Source organism: Hoplias malabaricus, chromosome Y, assembly GCF_029633855.1.
Source record: "Hoplias malabaricus isolate fHopMal1 chromosome Y, fHopMal1.hap1, whole genome shotgun sequence".
In the NCBI taxonomy this organism is placed as follows: domain Eukaryota; kingdom Metazoa; phylum Chordata; class Actinopteri; order Characiformes; family Erythrinidae; genus Hoplias; species Hoplias malabaricus.
Window position 1 is genome coordinate 65,066,377 of NC_089820.1, and position 14,098 is coordinate 65,080,474.

The window sequence follows — 14,098 nt, forward strand, 5'->3', positions numbered from 1 at the left end:
ACCTTATTTAAATAATATATTAACAGACGTGTACGTTCTTGTGTATTTTTTTTAAAATAATAATACTTTTAATTGTAGTCAAGTACATTTGTAAATACTAATAAATGATTGTAGATTTAATGTTTAGCTTTTGTTCCACACTGTTATAATGTGCTTTGTGATTGGCCACACATCTAATTTGGGCATTTATTATTGTATTTCAGGCCGGTATGATACAAAAACAGAATAACAACGCTGTGCAATCATCAATGCTGTTAGAGACAGAAAGTTCTAAGAAGTTTCACTGCAGCTCTTAATCTTACACAGTATCTACATAGTTTTCTGAGCTGCTCAGCTACTCTTTTACTAGAGTATTAGTTTCAGTCGCTCTGCCCATCTTGGCTGCTGATTTACAGAACAGTGCACTCTACAAGTGTTCATTTCTTCTGTTTATTCATACCTCGTACCTCGATGTAGCTGAGGGTGAGGCAGGCTGGGGTGACGGTTCAGAGGATAGTTCCTGGACTCCAGACCATGGGGATCCAGCTGGATCAGTACTTCACCATCCTCCACCCTGAGGTCACCTTCACCATCGCCAGCATCCGCAAATTCATCAACAGCCATTTTGTGCTTCAGACTCTGAGAGACATGATGCCTGAGAGTTGGAGAGACGCACCCATGCTTCAGCTCAGAGGTGTCAACACTCACTGACGTTATTATTACGCAGCCTGCACACAAACTATTTCATATAACTGTATAAACTGTAGAAGAACAACGTAGAATAGACCCAGTTCACTTTACCCTTCTCCTCTATTCTTAGGTCAGATGTTGTGGATGGCATCTATGGGCTGTATGCTGTATCAGGCGTCCCCTCTGCTCCGCAGTCTTCAGGAGCTGGAGGAGAGGAGGATGTACCTGTCCGACATTGCCCCTCATGATGCCACACGCCACCTCATCCTCCTCAATCAGCAGCGGCTGGCCGAGATGGAGCTATCCAGCCAGCTGGAGCGCAAAAAAGAGCAGCTACGGCAGCTTTCACAGCACTTGGAGCAGGAGAAGCAGAAGACGGATAACCTGCTGTACGCCATGCTTCCGAAACATGTGGCCAATCAGCTGAAAGAGGGCAAGAGAGTGGATGCCGGTGAGTGAGATGAGGAGAGAAAAACGCTGCTGAAGGGTTGGATGTTATACAGATTTAATGATTTGCTTAGACAGTTTTATGGTAAAAAAACATATTTAAATAAATGTCTAGCTTACACTTAAATATAATTGGAAGTAAAAATAAATGAGTTGTTTTGAATGCAGTGCTGTCTGAGGGATTGAAGGTCAGGAACATATTTTAAGAATTAATTTTAGAATGAACACATACAAATAAACTTAAACCTTTGCATGGTTTGTATATTTGTTTAACAAAGGTTTTATTTATATGACGCACTGAATAGTGCCCCCTGTGGAGAATTTAGAAAAATATAATTCGGTAAGTGAGCGAGTGAATGAGCTAAAAGCCAGTTCTATTAAATGATTCACATCTTAAAACATATCAGAGTCCAGATGCATTTACATATTTCTGCCTTTTTATTTACATTTCACATACTGTTTTATGTTTTTGCAAGTGGGACATTCATGGGATGCAAATGCACAGATATTCACCTCATCACTTGGAGAGTGTTCTGTAGATCTAAACCAGAGCTGGAAGGAGTGAGAAAATGTGGTGATGCTGGATGTTTCTAAGACTCTGCCATAGACTCATTCATTTTTAATAAAGGCTTGTCTCTGAAGCTCGAAGTTGCTGCTGGAACCCTACGGCTCTCAGATGTAACTTTGAAGAACTGAACTGAAAAACTCGCTGTCACTCTGACTTACTCCCTAAACCCACACAAACTACACACTTTCACAAGAAGGTGAATAACTGAGACTTAACAGAGGAATTACGAACACAGTCACACGCATAGATTCCCGCTACGAGGGGCAGTGAGTCAGTTGTCCCCCAAATTGGAAAAAATCCCCCTTATCCTAGCTCCAAGTTAAAGAAAAGACAGTGAAACTGCCTCAAAGCAGGTTCTTTTCTCAGTGTCACTAGATCTGTTTGAGAGTTCAGTAATGGGTTGGAATTATAAAATATAAAATGAAACTAATCTAGCCATAGGGGCAGCACGGTGGCGCAGCAGGTAGTAGTCACACAGCTCCAGGGGCCTGGAGGTTATTGGTTCAATTCCCGCTCCGGGTGACTGTCTGTGAGGAGTGTGGTGTGTTCTCCCTGTGTCTGCGTGGGTTTAATCCGGGTGACTGTCTGTGAGGAGTGTGGTGTGTTCTCCCTGTGTCTCCCGGGTTTCCTCCGGGTGACTGTCTGTGAGGAGTGTGGTGTGTTCTCCCTGTGTCTGCGTGGGTTTCCTCCGGGTGACTGTCTGTGAGGAGTGTGGTGTGTTCTCCCTGTGTCTGCGTGGGTTTCCTCCGGGTGCTCCAGTTTCCTCCCACAGTCCAAAAACACACATTGGTAGGTGGATTGGCGACTCAAAAGTGTCCGTAGGTGTGAATGTGTTTGTGTGTGTGTGTCTGTGTTGCCCTGTGAAGGACTGGCGCCCTCTCCAGGGTGTATTCCCAGGGTGTATAATATGTTTAATATCTGGCAACCTAGGGGCTTGCTTTTACGATCTTGTCCTTACTTTTCTAAAATGAAAGATGGATTTAATATCAAAAAGAACCCTCCAAATGTGTTGTGGTGTATCAGAAAAAGTGCAATCATTACCTTAAAAATGCTTACATAAACAGACTTAATTCTATAATTTAGTCACTATTTACTTAAACTGAACTTTAATTTCTAGTCCTCATTGTGTCTCTAGGAGAGTTTAAGGAGTGCACCATTCTTTTCAGTGATGTGGTCACCTTCACCACCATCTGCTCTCAGTGTGAACCCATACAGATCGTCAACATGCTCAACTCCATGTACCTCAGATTCGACCGCCTCACCACCGTGCACAACGTCTACAAGGTGAACCCATTACTCTCTGCAGGCGTCCTGAATAAATCTTTAATCATTTGTAAGAAAAAGAGGTGGCAGCATTATGACGACAATAATTTATCTCTGAATATTTTCACAATTGCATAGAAAATCATAATTTATATAATGTATTCTGAAAATTATGGAGCACTATTGGTGGCATCCTTTTGTAATAAAATCAAGGCATGCAGAAATCTTAATAAGTCATGATAATGAGATATTTAACATGTGGGAACTAATTAATAAGGTATGAGAATGAGATATTTAATGCTTGGGAATGGGATACTTAAATATCTCATTTCTACATGTTATTAAGTTTTTCCCAAACATTAAATAGCTTGTTAATACAAGTTATTAAGTAGTTAAAATAATTGTGAAGGAATGTCAACCGCAGGGCTCTGTAGAAAACGGTGTGGTATGTTTTCCATAATTAACACATGGGACTTTTTTGAGTCCTGATTTTGTTTTATGGACATTTTTGTTTCTACAGGTTGAAACAATAGGTGATGCCTACATGGTGGTGGGTGGGGTTCCTATCCCAGTGTCCAGTCACGCACAGCGAGTGGCAAACTTTGCCCTTGGCATGATAATGGCCATAAAAGAGGTCACCAACCCTGTCACAGGAGGCCCAATTCAGGTCCGTCGAATCTTAGTATGAGGCTGGAGTTTCCTCTCCACTAAAACGTTTGTAAGGCAACATTAAAAAAAACCAATTAAATACATCTACAAATGCTTTCAGCGGATGTATGAAATATGTAAACCAACAATACCTTTACAAATTTTTATTTAGCCATATTTCAGACCTCTAGAATGATGGCTGAGTGTAAGTGTTGATTTACATGTATGAGTTTTGGTGATTTGTGATTGACTGCTGCTTGTAGATCCGGGTGGGCTTGCACAGTGGTCCCGTGCTTGCTGGTGTAGTAGGAGAGAAAATGCCGCGTTATTGTTTGTTTGGAGACACGGTGAACACTGCTTCCCGCATGGAGAGCCATGGACTGCCCGACAAAATTCACCTCAGCCCCACTGTGTATCAGTGAGTCTCCCTCTAAAGCAGGTGTTAGCATGGTTAGCTTATTCTCAGGGAAATTAAACTCACACATCCAACATGTAAAAGATAAAAAAGCGAAAATAATTTCACATCCTTTACAGGGATGTTTCATAAATATTGCTTTTAATTAATGTTTATTTAATTTCTTTACATCAAACATGTGCACATAAAGTGTGATAAAACCAAAAACAAAGGCACAGTACATTATTTTTAAAGGTTAAGCACCACTTAATGGACCTCCATGAATATTCCACATTATTGTAGTTACTGACAGATATAAGTATGAATTAAAATGAAAATAGCAGCTTAATTTGCTTTAAAACTGAAAATTTTATTAAACTGACGGAAAAACCCGAGCTCTCTACGGAAATTCTCGAACGCGACCGTGACGTCACTGGTGGACAACAGCCGAACGACGCCGCGGTAAAACACCGTTATGACTGACTGTTATGACAGTATCTAGCTAAATAACCAACACTATTCATGACAATAGCCTAGCAATAAGCTAAACTCAAATGTAGAGGTACCGTTATTCTTGTAAATGTGATCGAAGTCGAACTCGAATTCATCCGACACTATAAACCTCCGTAATGCAGCTACGTAGCCGAGTATAATCTGAGACACCGAGTTTAGCGAGTCAAGCTAACGTTAACTAACACCAACTAAAACAGGCGAAGTGAGTGTCCTTACCCTGTTTACCTCCATGTTACAGAGGCTCTTGAACACCTTTCGTTGGTGTCCTTACATGCCCATATTGTTGGAAAAGCGCCAGTGAAATGAGCTACAGATAACGGAGTGAGCGGAGGGTCCTTTCCAAAGTGCCCGTTTAAAGTGGACAAATTTAGTCCATTTTCTGGATATTTTGGGATCTTTGGGCCATTTGTTCACAGATGTCCCACTGTACATTGAATGATTGCAGCCAAAAACAACACACCTTTTCCTCATTCTGCATTAAATTAAGTGCAGCTTCTAGAGTTGTTGTCCACCATCTACGTCACAGGCAAGACGCCTATTAGAGTTTCCCAACACCGCTGGGGGGGGCGGGGGCCAACGGTCTTTTAAACCTTATTCCTTCAATTAGTAAGAAATAACATGTTTTCTGACTCTCAATAAACACAAGTTAGGAACTCAAACTCCACTGTGTTTATTTGTTTGACACTTTCATTGAGCTGCTGCTTAGCCTTTAAATATGTGTAAATCTGCTGCAGTATCAAAACAATGATAGCTTCTCAATGCCAATTTTTCATTCCCTTCCCTACCTTACTTACTCTCATAAATATGCCACTGGTCATTTAGTGTGGAAATGTGGGTGCATTAATTGCCTTAATTTGTTTTATTTGTATTATTAACCCTGTATGCGAATATTATGACTAAAATCCCATGAGTTTTGTCCATGCCCTGTGTCCAGCGCTTTGCAGGAGAAGGGTTTTCAGATGGAGGAAAGAGGGGAGATAGAGGTGAAGGGTAAAGGCCGGATGCGGACCTACTTCCTCTTGAAGAACCTGAGAGCTTTGAATGCTGAGATTTTGGGACACTTGGTGAGGGAGGCTGGCTCTGGTCAGGAGTCAGTCTGTTCCAGTGACTGCAGTGATGAACTTCCTTCCTTTAGAAGTTCTGTACAAGGTACATCAAAAATACTTAGTAATATTAAACACAGTGCAAAAAAAGGCTGTTTTTTGTTTTTAGTGAGGGTCCCAGTTTTGTGATGACAGTTCAGTACTCAGCAAATACTAGTTCGAATGTAGCACAATCCATATTTTGTTTCCATTCGTCCTGAACTGTTTCTACTCTCTCTCTGTGTCCTCTACCCTCAGCGGTTCAGAGCGATGACAGACGGCTGACAGTGGCCATGTGCTACGGCGACAATCTGACAGAAGACAAGCCATCAGCTCCTTTAACTGAAGCCCTGACCAGTGCTAAATGCCTGACAGGTATATTTCTAATGTACTTTCCTTTATTTACAGACACCTGCAAAACTTGCTTTGAATATAAGGCCAATGAACACATACAGTATCCAGGTTTTTCTGTGTGTGTGCTGTAAAACTAAGCAGCTTTTAAGTTGGGTACATCTTTTACACATGCAGATTCATGTTTGTGAAACAAGGTGGATTACTCCAGGCACTTTTGGGAAAGCACTTCTTTTGAATCTGGTAATTTTGCATAATTTGAATAAAGGGACAAAACCTTTGAGAGAAATCTTTTAAGAAAAAGAAAAGCAAGGCTTAGTTCTGACAGCAGTGGTGTATAAACAGGTAGCCGGTGGGACCAGAAGAGATCTGAAAGTCTGCAGAGTGGGTGCAGGTCTGAAAATGAAGACTTTGATGTGAAAGAAGACGCCGTACGCTGTGGTCCTGATGGAGCTGAACCTCCACCTGCTGCTCACAACAAAAGACACGTCTGTAGCAGGTTCTGTGTTCTGGTTTAAAAGCTTGGAGAATGTGATCATCAAGTAAGATTTTGCCATTTGAAAGATTAATTTTGCGTTATTAATGTTTATAAAATGGTGGCTATTTTAGCTGTTACAGCAATACACCTATGGGATTTAGTGTTTTTGGCATTTACATAAAATATAACAAATATGTAAAGATTTAATAAATAGGATTAACACAAACAAGCATTTTCTTTCTATTAGAAACAACATGAGATATATTTCAATATGTTACACATTTTTATATGTTTTTCTGCATTGGATTCAGTTCATATGAATATACATAAAACATAAGGAACAGACTCTTAAACATCTCAAATATAGCCTCTGTGTATTTAGTATTTACAGGAGATTTACACATAAGAGATTTACAGGTTTTTAGGTGACTACAGGACATTGTTCAGGTTTGTAAACATAACAGGAATTGTAGTAACAGTAAGTAGCTTTTGACCAAGAATAATATTGAACCTAAAACGTGTCAAATTTCACCTAATACTTAGATCAGCGCTGGAGTAGTGCAGGCTTATGATTCCCAGAACATCACAATATAAACATGATCACTGCCAAATTCACAAAGCAGGTTAAGTTGCCCTTACTGCCTTAGGCTTTGAGGATTTTACAAAAAAAAACTGTTTTATCACGGCTCCTCAAACGGTGTCACATCACGTGATAACATTTTGAACTGGAGGCAAACTCAAGACGCATAATAGTCCCTCAGTTTTGGGGCCGTTCCATCTTTAGAGCATGTTGATATAAAATACTCTACTCTGGAAAAATGCATAAAAGAGTTGTTTACAGTGATATTGCTATTAACCAGATATTTGTAAGATTTTATGTGCCTAAAATTTCACAGACAAAATAGATTACACGAAATGGTTAAACCCTACTTGGTACCTGTTTTATGGTGTTAAATAGAGAGAGATTTGAATCTAATCATTTATTAATTCATTCATTCAATGTCTGAAACCGCTTATCCATTCACGGTGGGTCCGGAGTCACGCCCTGGAGGGGGCGCCAGTCCTTCTCAGGGTGACAAACACTCGCATTCACTCACACCTATGGACACTTTTGAGTAGCCAAATCCACCTACCGACGTGTGTTTTTGGACTGTGGGAGGAAACCCACACGGACACGGGGAGAACACACCAAATTCTGAACAGACCCGGAGAGGGGCTCGAACCCCCAAACCCTAGGACCCTCAAGCTGTGTGACAGGGACACTGCATATTGTGCCACTGTGCCCTCCCCCTAATGAAATATGTTGTTGTTATTATTTAAATATGCAGAAATAAGGTGCTGTTATTTTGTGGAGTGGCATATGAAAGGTAGGGTAAGATAAAAAATATCCAAAAAGGAAACATCAACCGTGTTCACCAACATCTTTGGTGAGGGTTGGGCTCTTCATATAAGAATATATTTCCGTATGAAAATACCATTCTAGAAAAAAATAAGGTCATTGCACCAATGCCATTGTGCGGTCCAGTGAGTCTGAGTCTGAAACACATCTCAGTCTTTGTAGCATCTCAACTAAATGTCATAATTGTGCAGAAAGGTCGAGAAGTTCATTGTTTAAAGCTGCATAAATATTGTGTTGTGATGTCACATTACGAGATACTGACACCAAGCTGGCGTCTCGTGCAGGGGCCTCGTGGCTTAGCGGGAATCTGACCTGCATCGAACTTGTGGACACCTGATCTCCACAAAGGCCGGAGATGGGCGTTTTTTTTTTTTTTTTTAACAACATGAGAAACCCTGTCTTCTGTGCTAGGATTGGATAGTTCATACTCTGTTGTAGTCCATCCACTCACAGTAACTTGATTTTGAAGAAACGAGAACCAGTCCTGTGTGAGGAGGCGGGATCATGGCTGGAAGATAAATAACTGTGAGAGAACTGGAAGGAGACTGTGGGCAGAACTAGGTCGGTGTGCTCAGATGAATTTTGGGGGAAACCAAATCTGTAATTGGAGTCATGGACTGGAGGTCAGGTGTTACAAATCAAACGTCAGGCTGACCTGAAAACAAGAGCCAGCAATCGGTTAACATGGGCGATAAACCTCCTCGATGTCCACGTCCACACTGCTGTGTCCTTTTCCGGCCTTTCCCACCGTTAATGTCCGTTTCTCTCCTCACGAGTCCGTTTCCACGATTGCGTTAAGGTCTGACGAGCTCTTGTCCACCATGCGGTTGGGTAACACTGGCCTGTTGGTGTAAATGTCTTCCACGGGCAGTAGGAAAGTGACCGTTTTCACTTTGGCTCTGAAATGGAAAGGTTCTCATGTTAGAAATATGGGTAACACTTTAGGTCACAAGGCTACATGACACCATTTAATTACAAGAGTCTTAAACCTTCTTAAACATCTATAACAGCTTATTCCAGTCATCGTCAGTCATAACAGAGGCTACTTTAGTCATAAACATTTATGGCTTATGAGATGTTATTAAAGACTTACGTAACTCCATCTTAGAGATATTCCATAAACAAATACAGGGTCATATGTGTTCACAATCCAAAGACAAATATGTATCTCCATTTTTGTGGATTTGAACACAGCTGTACTTCACGTGACACTGAAAATGATGAATGGACCAATAGATATGCTCCAGAATTGCTTAGAATTAATACTTTTTACATTGATTTCCATTGAAAGTCTCCTGTGAAATTATTATTTCAGAGATGTACGTTTTTCTTTGGACAACGATGATGCACAACATCCACTAAGCTCAAATCCAGAATGATGGCTCAAATCTGAGTTTAATTTATAACTGATTGGATCAGGAGAGATTTCCTGGACTCTGACCTTTTCCAGTTGTGCATGAACCTCCTTTGTAATTGAAACAGATTCAGATCTAAACTCTGAACACATGCCCCCCAATTGGAATGGATTTCTTCTCACCTTCCTGCCCCTCTGACTGCCAGAGTGAACTCTCTGAAGCAGCGGCACATGAGCATTGTAGAGCATGGGCCAGTGTGGTGTAAACTCCTTCAGTACTATGTTGTGTGAAAGTGGGACTGGAATCTCTGGAGTGATGGAGCATTCAATCGAGTTGTAATCCAGATGTAAATCAGTCGTAACTAGAACACTTGAGGCTCTTAAAAAGGACAATGTGACTCTGAGCTGCAAATATTTGTAATTTCAGAAGTTGTGTGAGGGCACTGCAGGCTCACCTGGTTTGATTGACGCATTGCTGAAGGGAGCGTTTGCTCTGTAGCATTTCCTTGAAGCTGCCGTTGTCGGCTCGGTTCGTGTTGTCAGTTGTGCTGCTGCTCTTTGCTGTGTCTTTCTTCTGTGGAATGGTGAGGGTGTTGGAAGAGACGGAGTACCGCCGCACAGTCATTATGATGTTTTCTGGTGGAGGAGAGACACCAAGTTTAAGCAGCTGCACCTGATGCTTGTGGTGCATGATACCAGTTGTTGGTGACAGGGTTATAAATCACCCCTGAATTGGAATCATCCCCTGGAGTGGCATCTAATTCCTTTAGGACGACTAGGAGTGAATCTTTTGAATCACAACTATTCATCGAACATCACTAAACTCATTTATGTTCCTGTGGCTCAATGCAATTAGATCCTCATTGCAATGTATTACAAGGGGGATGAGGGGACAAACATCTTAAGTACTTTAGATTTCTGAGAAATCTGGAACCTACCCTGAATCATTGGACAAACTACACACTCACTCATTCACTCACACTCACACCACATGCATTTGTCAGAGACCACCTCTTGTTATTCTATTTCTAACTTAAGACAAATATTGAAACAACCATAAAGCACCCAAGAAGCAAATCCAGAAATTATTACAGAGAAAAGGAAACAGACAAAAAAGAAGTAACAATTTTAACCGACTGTAAAGTGTCATTAGGTATTGTGTGAGAAAAGGAAACAGACAAGAAAGAAGAACCCGTTTATCAAATGAAAGACTCCTATAAAGGCATGGTGTAGCCTTTTAAACTTACCTTCTGGGCCAAAAACATGCTGCAATATCAAACTAGGCACATGTTTATAGCCCACTAGCTCTAGCCTGTTGCCTTACCTTTATATTGCCCTTCCAGCGCTGGTGCGGAGACATTCCTCCTTAAGTGTGCACTACTAGAATTGTCCTCTCCGAGCTGTGGATCCGACCCTGAGATTGGCCAGCTCAGCTGCCCCCTCAAAGCCCTGTTCTCGCTCTCCAGCTTCTTAATCTCACCCTGCAGCTCCCGGATTAGACTCGCGAGGCCTCGGCCACTACCGCCGTCCATTCTGCCGAAGAGTGTCCGGCCTTGGGCCTTCAACAGAGCGTCCATTCATCTAGAGGGACGCTCTCATTTTTGTAGAGACGTCCCAATCTCGGCGGCGATCTTGTCCCAGGGAGATTATGTCGCCTTTCAGCAGTTATAGAGCCGCGGAGCTTCGGGTGATCGGCCTTCGGGGACGCGGCTCCATGTTTTATTCATCTCTCGTCGCTATTGAGTTTCGGCCCCCTCGTTTTGTCCAGGCCGGAGCTTCGTGGGGATCTGAAAAAATCTCCGTCTCAAAGCAGCTCAAGAGCAAATAACCCTTCAGGCTTTTGTTGGGGCTCTTTCCACCGACGGAGAAGAAGGGAAAAGAACATCAAGTTTTCAGCGAACGCGCTGATAAAGCAGAGCCAAAGAGCTGCTGGTAACTGATGCTCCCTCAGGGTCCTGAAATATTTATCAGATCTGTCAACGTAAAGCAGCAGTAAATCTAGGACGATACAAAGCAATATGACAGCAGCCCCCCTTCAGGACTTTTATATCAGGTTTATATCGGAAAATTGAGAAAATTCCTTCTGCTGAACGTGTAGAATCATTTTTGTGGTGGTTCACTCTTTCCCATCACATCTTCTTTTGGTCATTGTCCATACATCTCTGCCCCTATCCGATTACTAGATATTCTTTGGGACTCACAGGGCACGTGTACAGTGATCCTTCCTTTTCAAACTCTTACATAACTGTTGATGTTTACAGAAGCAGATCCACACAAGATAACCGCTTAAACAAACTGAACGTGAACTGGACGTGAGAGAATTCAGGTGTCTATCTCCAAGGGGAAGCACTGACCGATAAAATAGGAAGTAGTGGATCTGCCACATGAGCCTAAGGACACCTCACTTGATGAAGTGGGGTATAAAACCTTCCACGCATCAGGTTATGGAGCTTTCAGATTACGTTCGCCAAACTCGATTCGGTACCTTTATGATGTATTGAACTGGCTTTTGATGCATACACCCCTGACTTTGCTAATGCCACAATCAAATCCTCACAGAAATCATTTAATATAGTGTAGGAGACTTAGAAGGATAAAGGCTATTACTGCAGCAAAGAGAGGGACAATCTTCAATTTTCAATCTTCAAGCATGGATTTCAGAAAACATCATTGGCTGGACATTTGGCCACAGTGAGGCTTGACATGCACTGGATAAACTGCCCTCATTGCCTTCAGGCTGCTATGTTTCTGGTGCAAACCAAAATTCAAGTAACGACTCAGTTCTAAGGGAGAAATAAACACAAAGCGTTTGTAAAAGCAACACAGATGTTTAATCAAAGGAAAGTGATCACATGCTGGTAATTGGCTTAAATTATCACCCTTCTTTTGTTATCCCGCACTCTGAACTAAATGTTGTGCTAACATGGCCTCGTCCACTGAATATGCATTTGGTGAGATGAGTGTGAAACAGGTCAGGGCCAGTGCCCTGTAATGATAGCTTAGAAGCAAGACAAGGAAATAAAAAAACATTGAGAGCGTTTGATTCTGGTGTAAGAAAACCAACATCAAACCAACGTTGGATAACAAACACACAATGGGTGAAATTACAGGGTATTAGCAGGGACTCACTGTCCTGACCACTCACACTTACATTAGCGCTTTACATTTCAAATGAGCTGTATTTGAAATAATAAATAAAAATTATCCGCAAATTTGCGGCACAAATTAAGCGCTACACATTTTTGCACTAACTACATCCATAATCATAATTGCTAATTTACATTAGTATTAAATCAACAGTCAGTCGTTTTTAGTACCCAATAAATATCAATATTTTTCATTCATTCAATTTTCTCCAAGTTGAACTCACAAAAGATGAAGAATTGAAATGAATTGTGGGTCCCCCACAAAGGGGTTGGCAAGTTTGCACCAATGCATCGAGAGAGGAAGGGAGGGGCTGTCCTACCCACCCTGATTTTTTATACCAATTTGAAACCACTAGTTTAAAGGGAGCTACGCAAACTGGTGTGTCAATACGCAGCGACACTCAGCGATTCTGAACATTGTTCAATTTCTCAGTGTGTCACAGTGCGCCACAGTCTATTTCACATACTGAGACACAGTAGATGACATGGCTTTATATTTATAAAGTGTAGCCTTTTCAAATCCGTTTGAATGTGAACAGGAGCTTGGGTATTGAAGGTTCATTGGCATTTTCACAGGGCACATCTGGAACGAGGTGGCCTTTAGACCCCTGCAGAACTTCAATCTACACTTTAAAATCCCATTATTGATATAAGAAGTGATTCCAGGCTCTTGGACGTTGGTGTAAAAAAAGTGTGTGAAAGAAGCTCAGCACAGACACTATTTGTGTTGTTTTGAATCAAGTCTAAAAGATGCGCCGGCAACAACAGACACCTGATTCCTCTGTGTTTTCCCCAATCACTATGAATCATGCATGACTCTGTCTGTGGGAGAGAGAAACCCTATCAGCCTAATGTTAGGCCTTGGTCCATGTGTGGTCAGAAACTTATGGGGATTATAGTAGAGGTCAATGTGTGGAAAATAATTCATCTTAATCGTTCCTAGATGCACCTTTGTGGTCGTAGTCTCTTTTTAGAGCAACCACGCCAATGCTAACACCAGCTAACAGGCTGTCATCTACAGTACCATCTGTGCATTCAGCCTGTGTGTGGACTTGATCAGATTTGTTTCTTGTCTAAACACTTATGTGCTGTACACCGACCTAACAAAGAGTTTATCAGCTTTAACCTACTTAGATATAAACCCTATACAATGCTGCATTAGCGATCACAAAGCCACTTAACCTGTTTTCTAAGGCCTGCTCTCTTGCATAAGGCTTAGCATGAATTAATAAAAAGCCACTCTGCTCTGTGACCACTCTGTGGGCAGTAATTATAGCAGTGAAATGGAAAAAGAGTTTAGAGCAGCAGCTCTATAAGATTTCAGCCCCCGGGGCAAAGATATCCGTCACACAAATCTGCCAAGACTCTTCAGAGTGCCGTACACCTTCACTGGATTCACTAGTGTAAATGAAGTCTGCTTTCAGCTTTCTGTAATAGGCCCACTGCAGTCTTAAAGGAGCCATCAGTCATTTTTACCATGTGTTGTCTTTGTGGTCCAGGAATGAACTGGTTTATGCCCATAACGCAGGCCCCCCACATGAGGTTAGCCATGTTTAACATATGTTGATTTATACTTCTGTTTTCACTCAACGCAGAGCCTACGCCCTAGGCTAACAATTACACCCACACACCACTAGGGCTGAATCGCAAACATCTTCCTCTACAGTACTTAGTACATAATGAAGTGGTGTAGCGGAATTGCTTTTATAAAAACTCTAAAGTACACTATATATAGGGAGTAGGTCGTTGTTTGGGACAGAACAGAGTTTACATGAGGTGCCAGGAA

General features: G+C 41.6%; 2 protein-coding genes across 6 annotated transcripts in view; one reads left to right on the forward strand and one right to left on the reverse strand.

Annotated features, from left to right (window-relative positions):
• Window positions 1-6,578, forward strand: part of LOC136678942 (guanylate cyclase soluble subunit beta-2-like) — a 41,844-nt gene extending 35,266 nt beyond the window's left edge. For all 5 annotated transcript variants that reach the window (XM_066657142.1, XM_066657143.1, XM_066657141.1 and 2 more), the window contains 8 exons: window positions 457-673; window positions 800-1,120; window positions 2,820-2,968; window positions 3,468-3,614; window positions 3,859-4,013; window positions 5,437-5,651; window positions 5,843-5,959; window positions 6,281-6,578. In XM_066657142.1, coding sequence (XP_066513239.1) covers window positions 457-673; window positions 800-1,120; window positions 2,820-2,968; window positions 3,468-3,614; window positions 3,859-4,013; window positions 5,437-5,651; window positions 5,843-5,959; window positions 6,281-6,453 — 1,494 coding nt within the window. In that variant the 3' untranslated portion in view covers window positions 6,454-6,578. The remainder of the gene's footprint in view (window positions 1-456; window positions 674-799; window positions 1,121-2,819; window positions 2,969-3,467; window positions 3,615-3,858; window positions 4,014-5,436; window positions 5,652-5,842; window positions 5,960-6,280) is intronic.
• Window positions 6,579-8,457: 1,879 nt separating this feature from the next.
• Window positions 8,458-10,743, reverse strand: LOC136678497 (putative coiled-coil domain-containing protein 195). The gene is made up of 4 exons (XM_066656546.1): window positions 10,491-10,743; window positions 9,622-9,802; window positions 8,586-8,711; window positions 8,458-8,467 (listed from the first exon to the last, which is right to left on the reverse strand). The coding sequence occupies exons 1-4, from the start codon at window positions 10,741-10,743 to the stop codon at window positions 8,458-8,460; spliced, it is 570 nt and encodes a 189-aa protein (XP_066512643.1).
• Window positions 10,744-14,098: the final 3,355 nt, after the last annotated feature.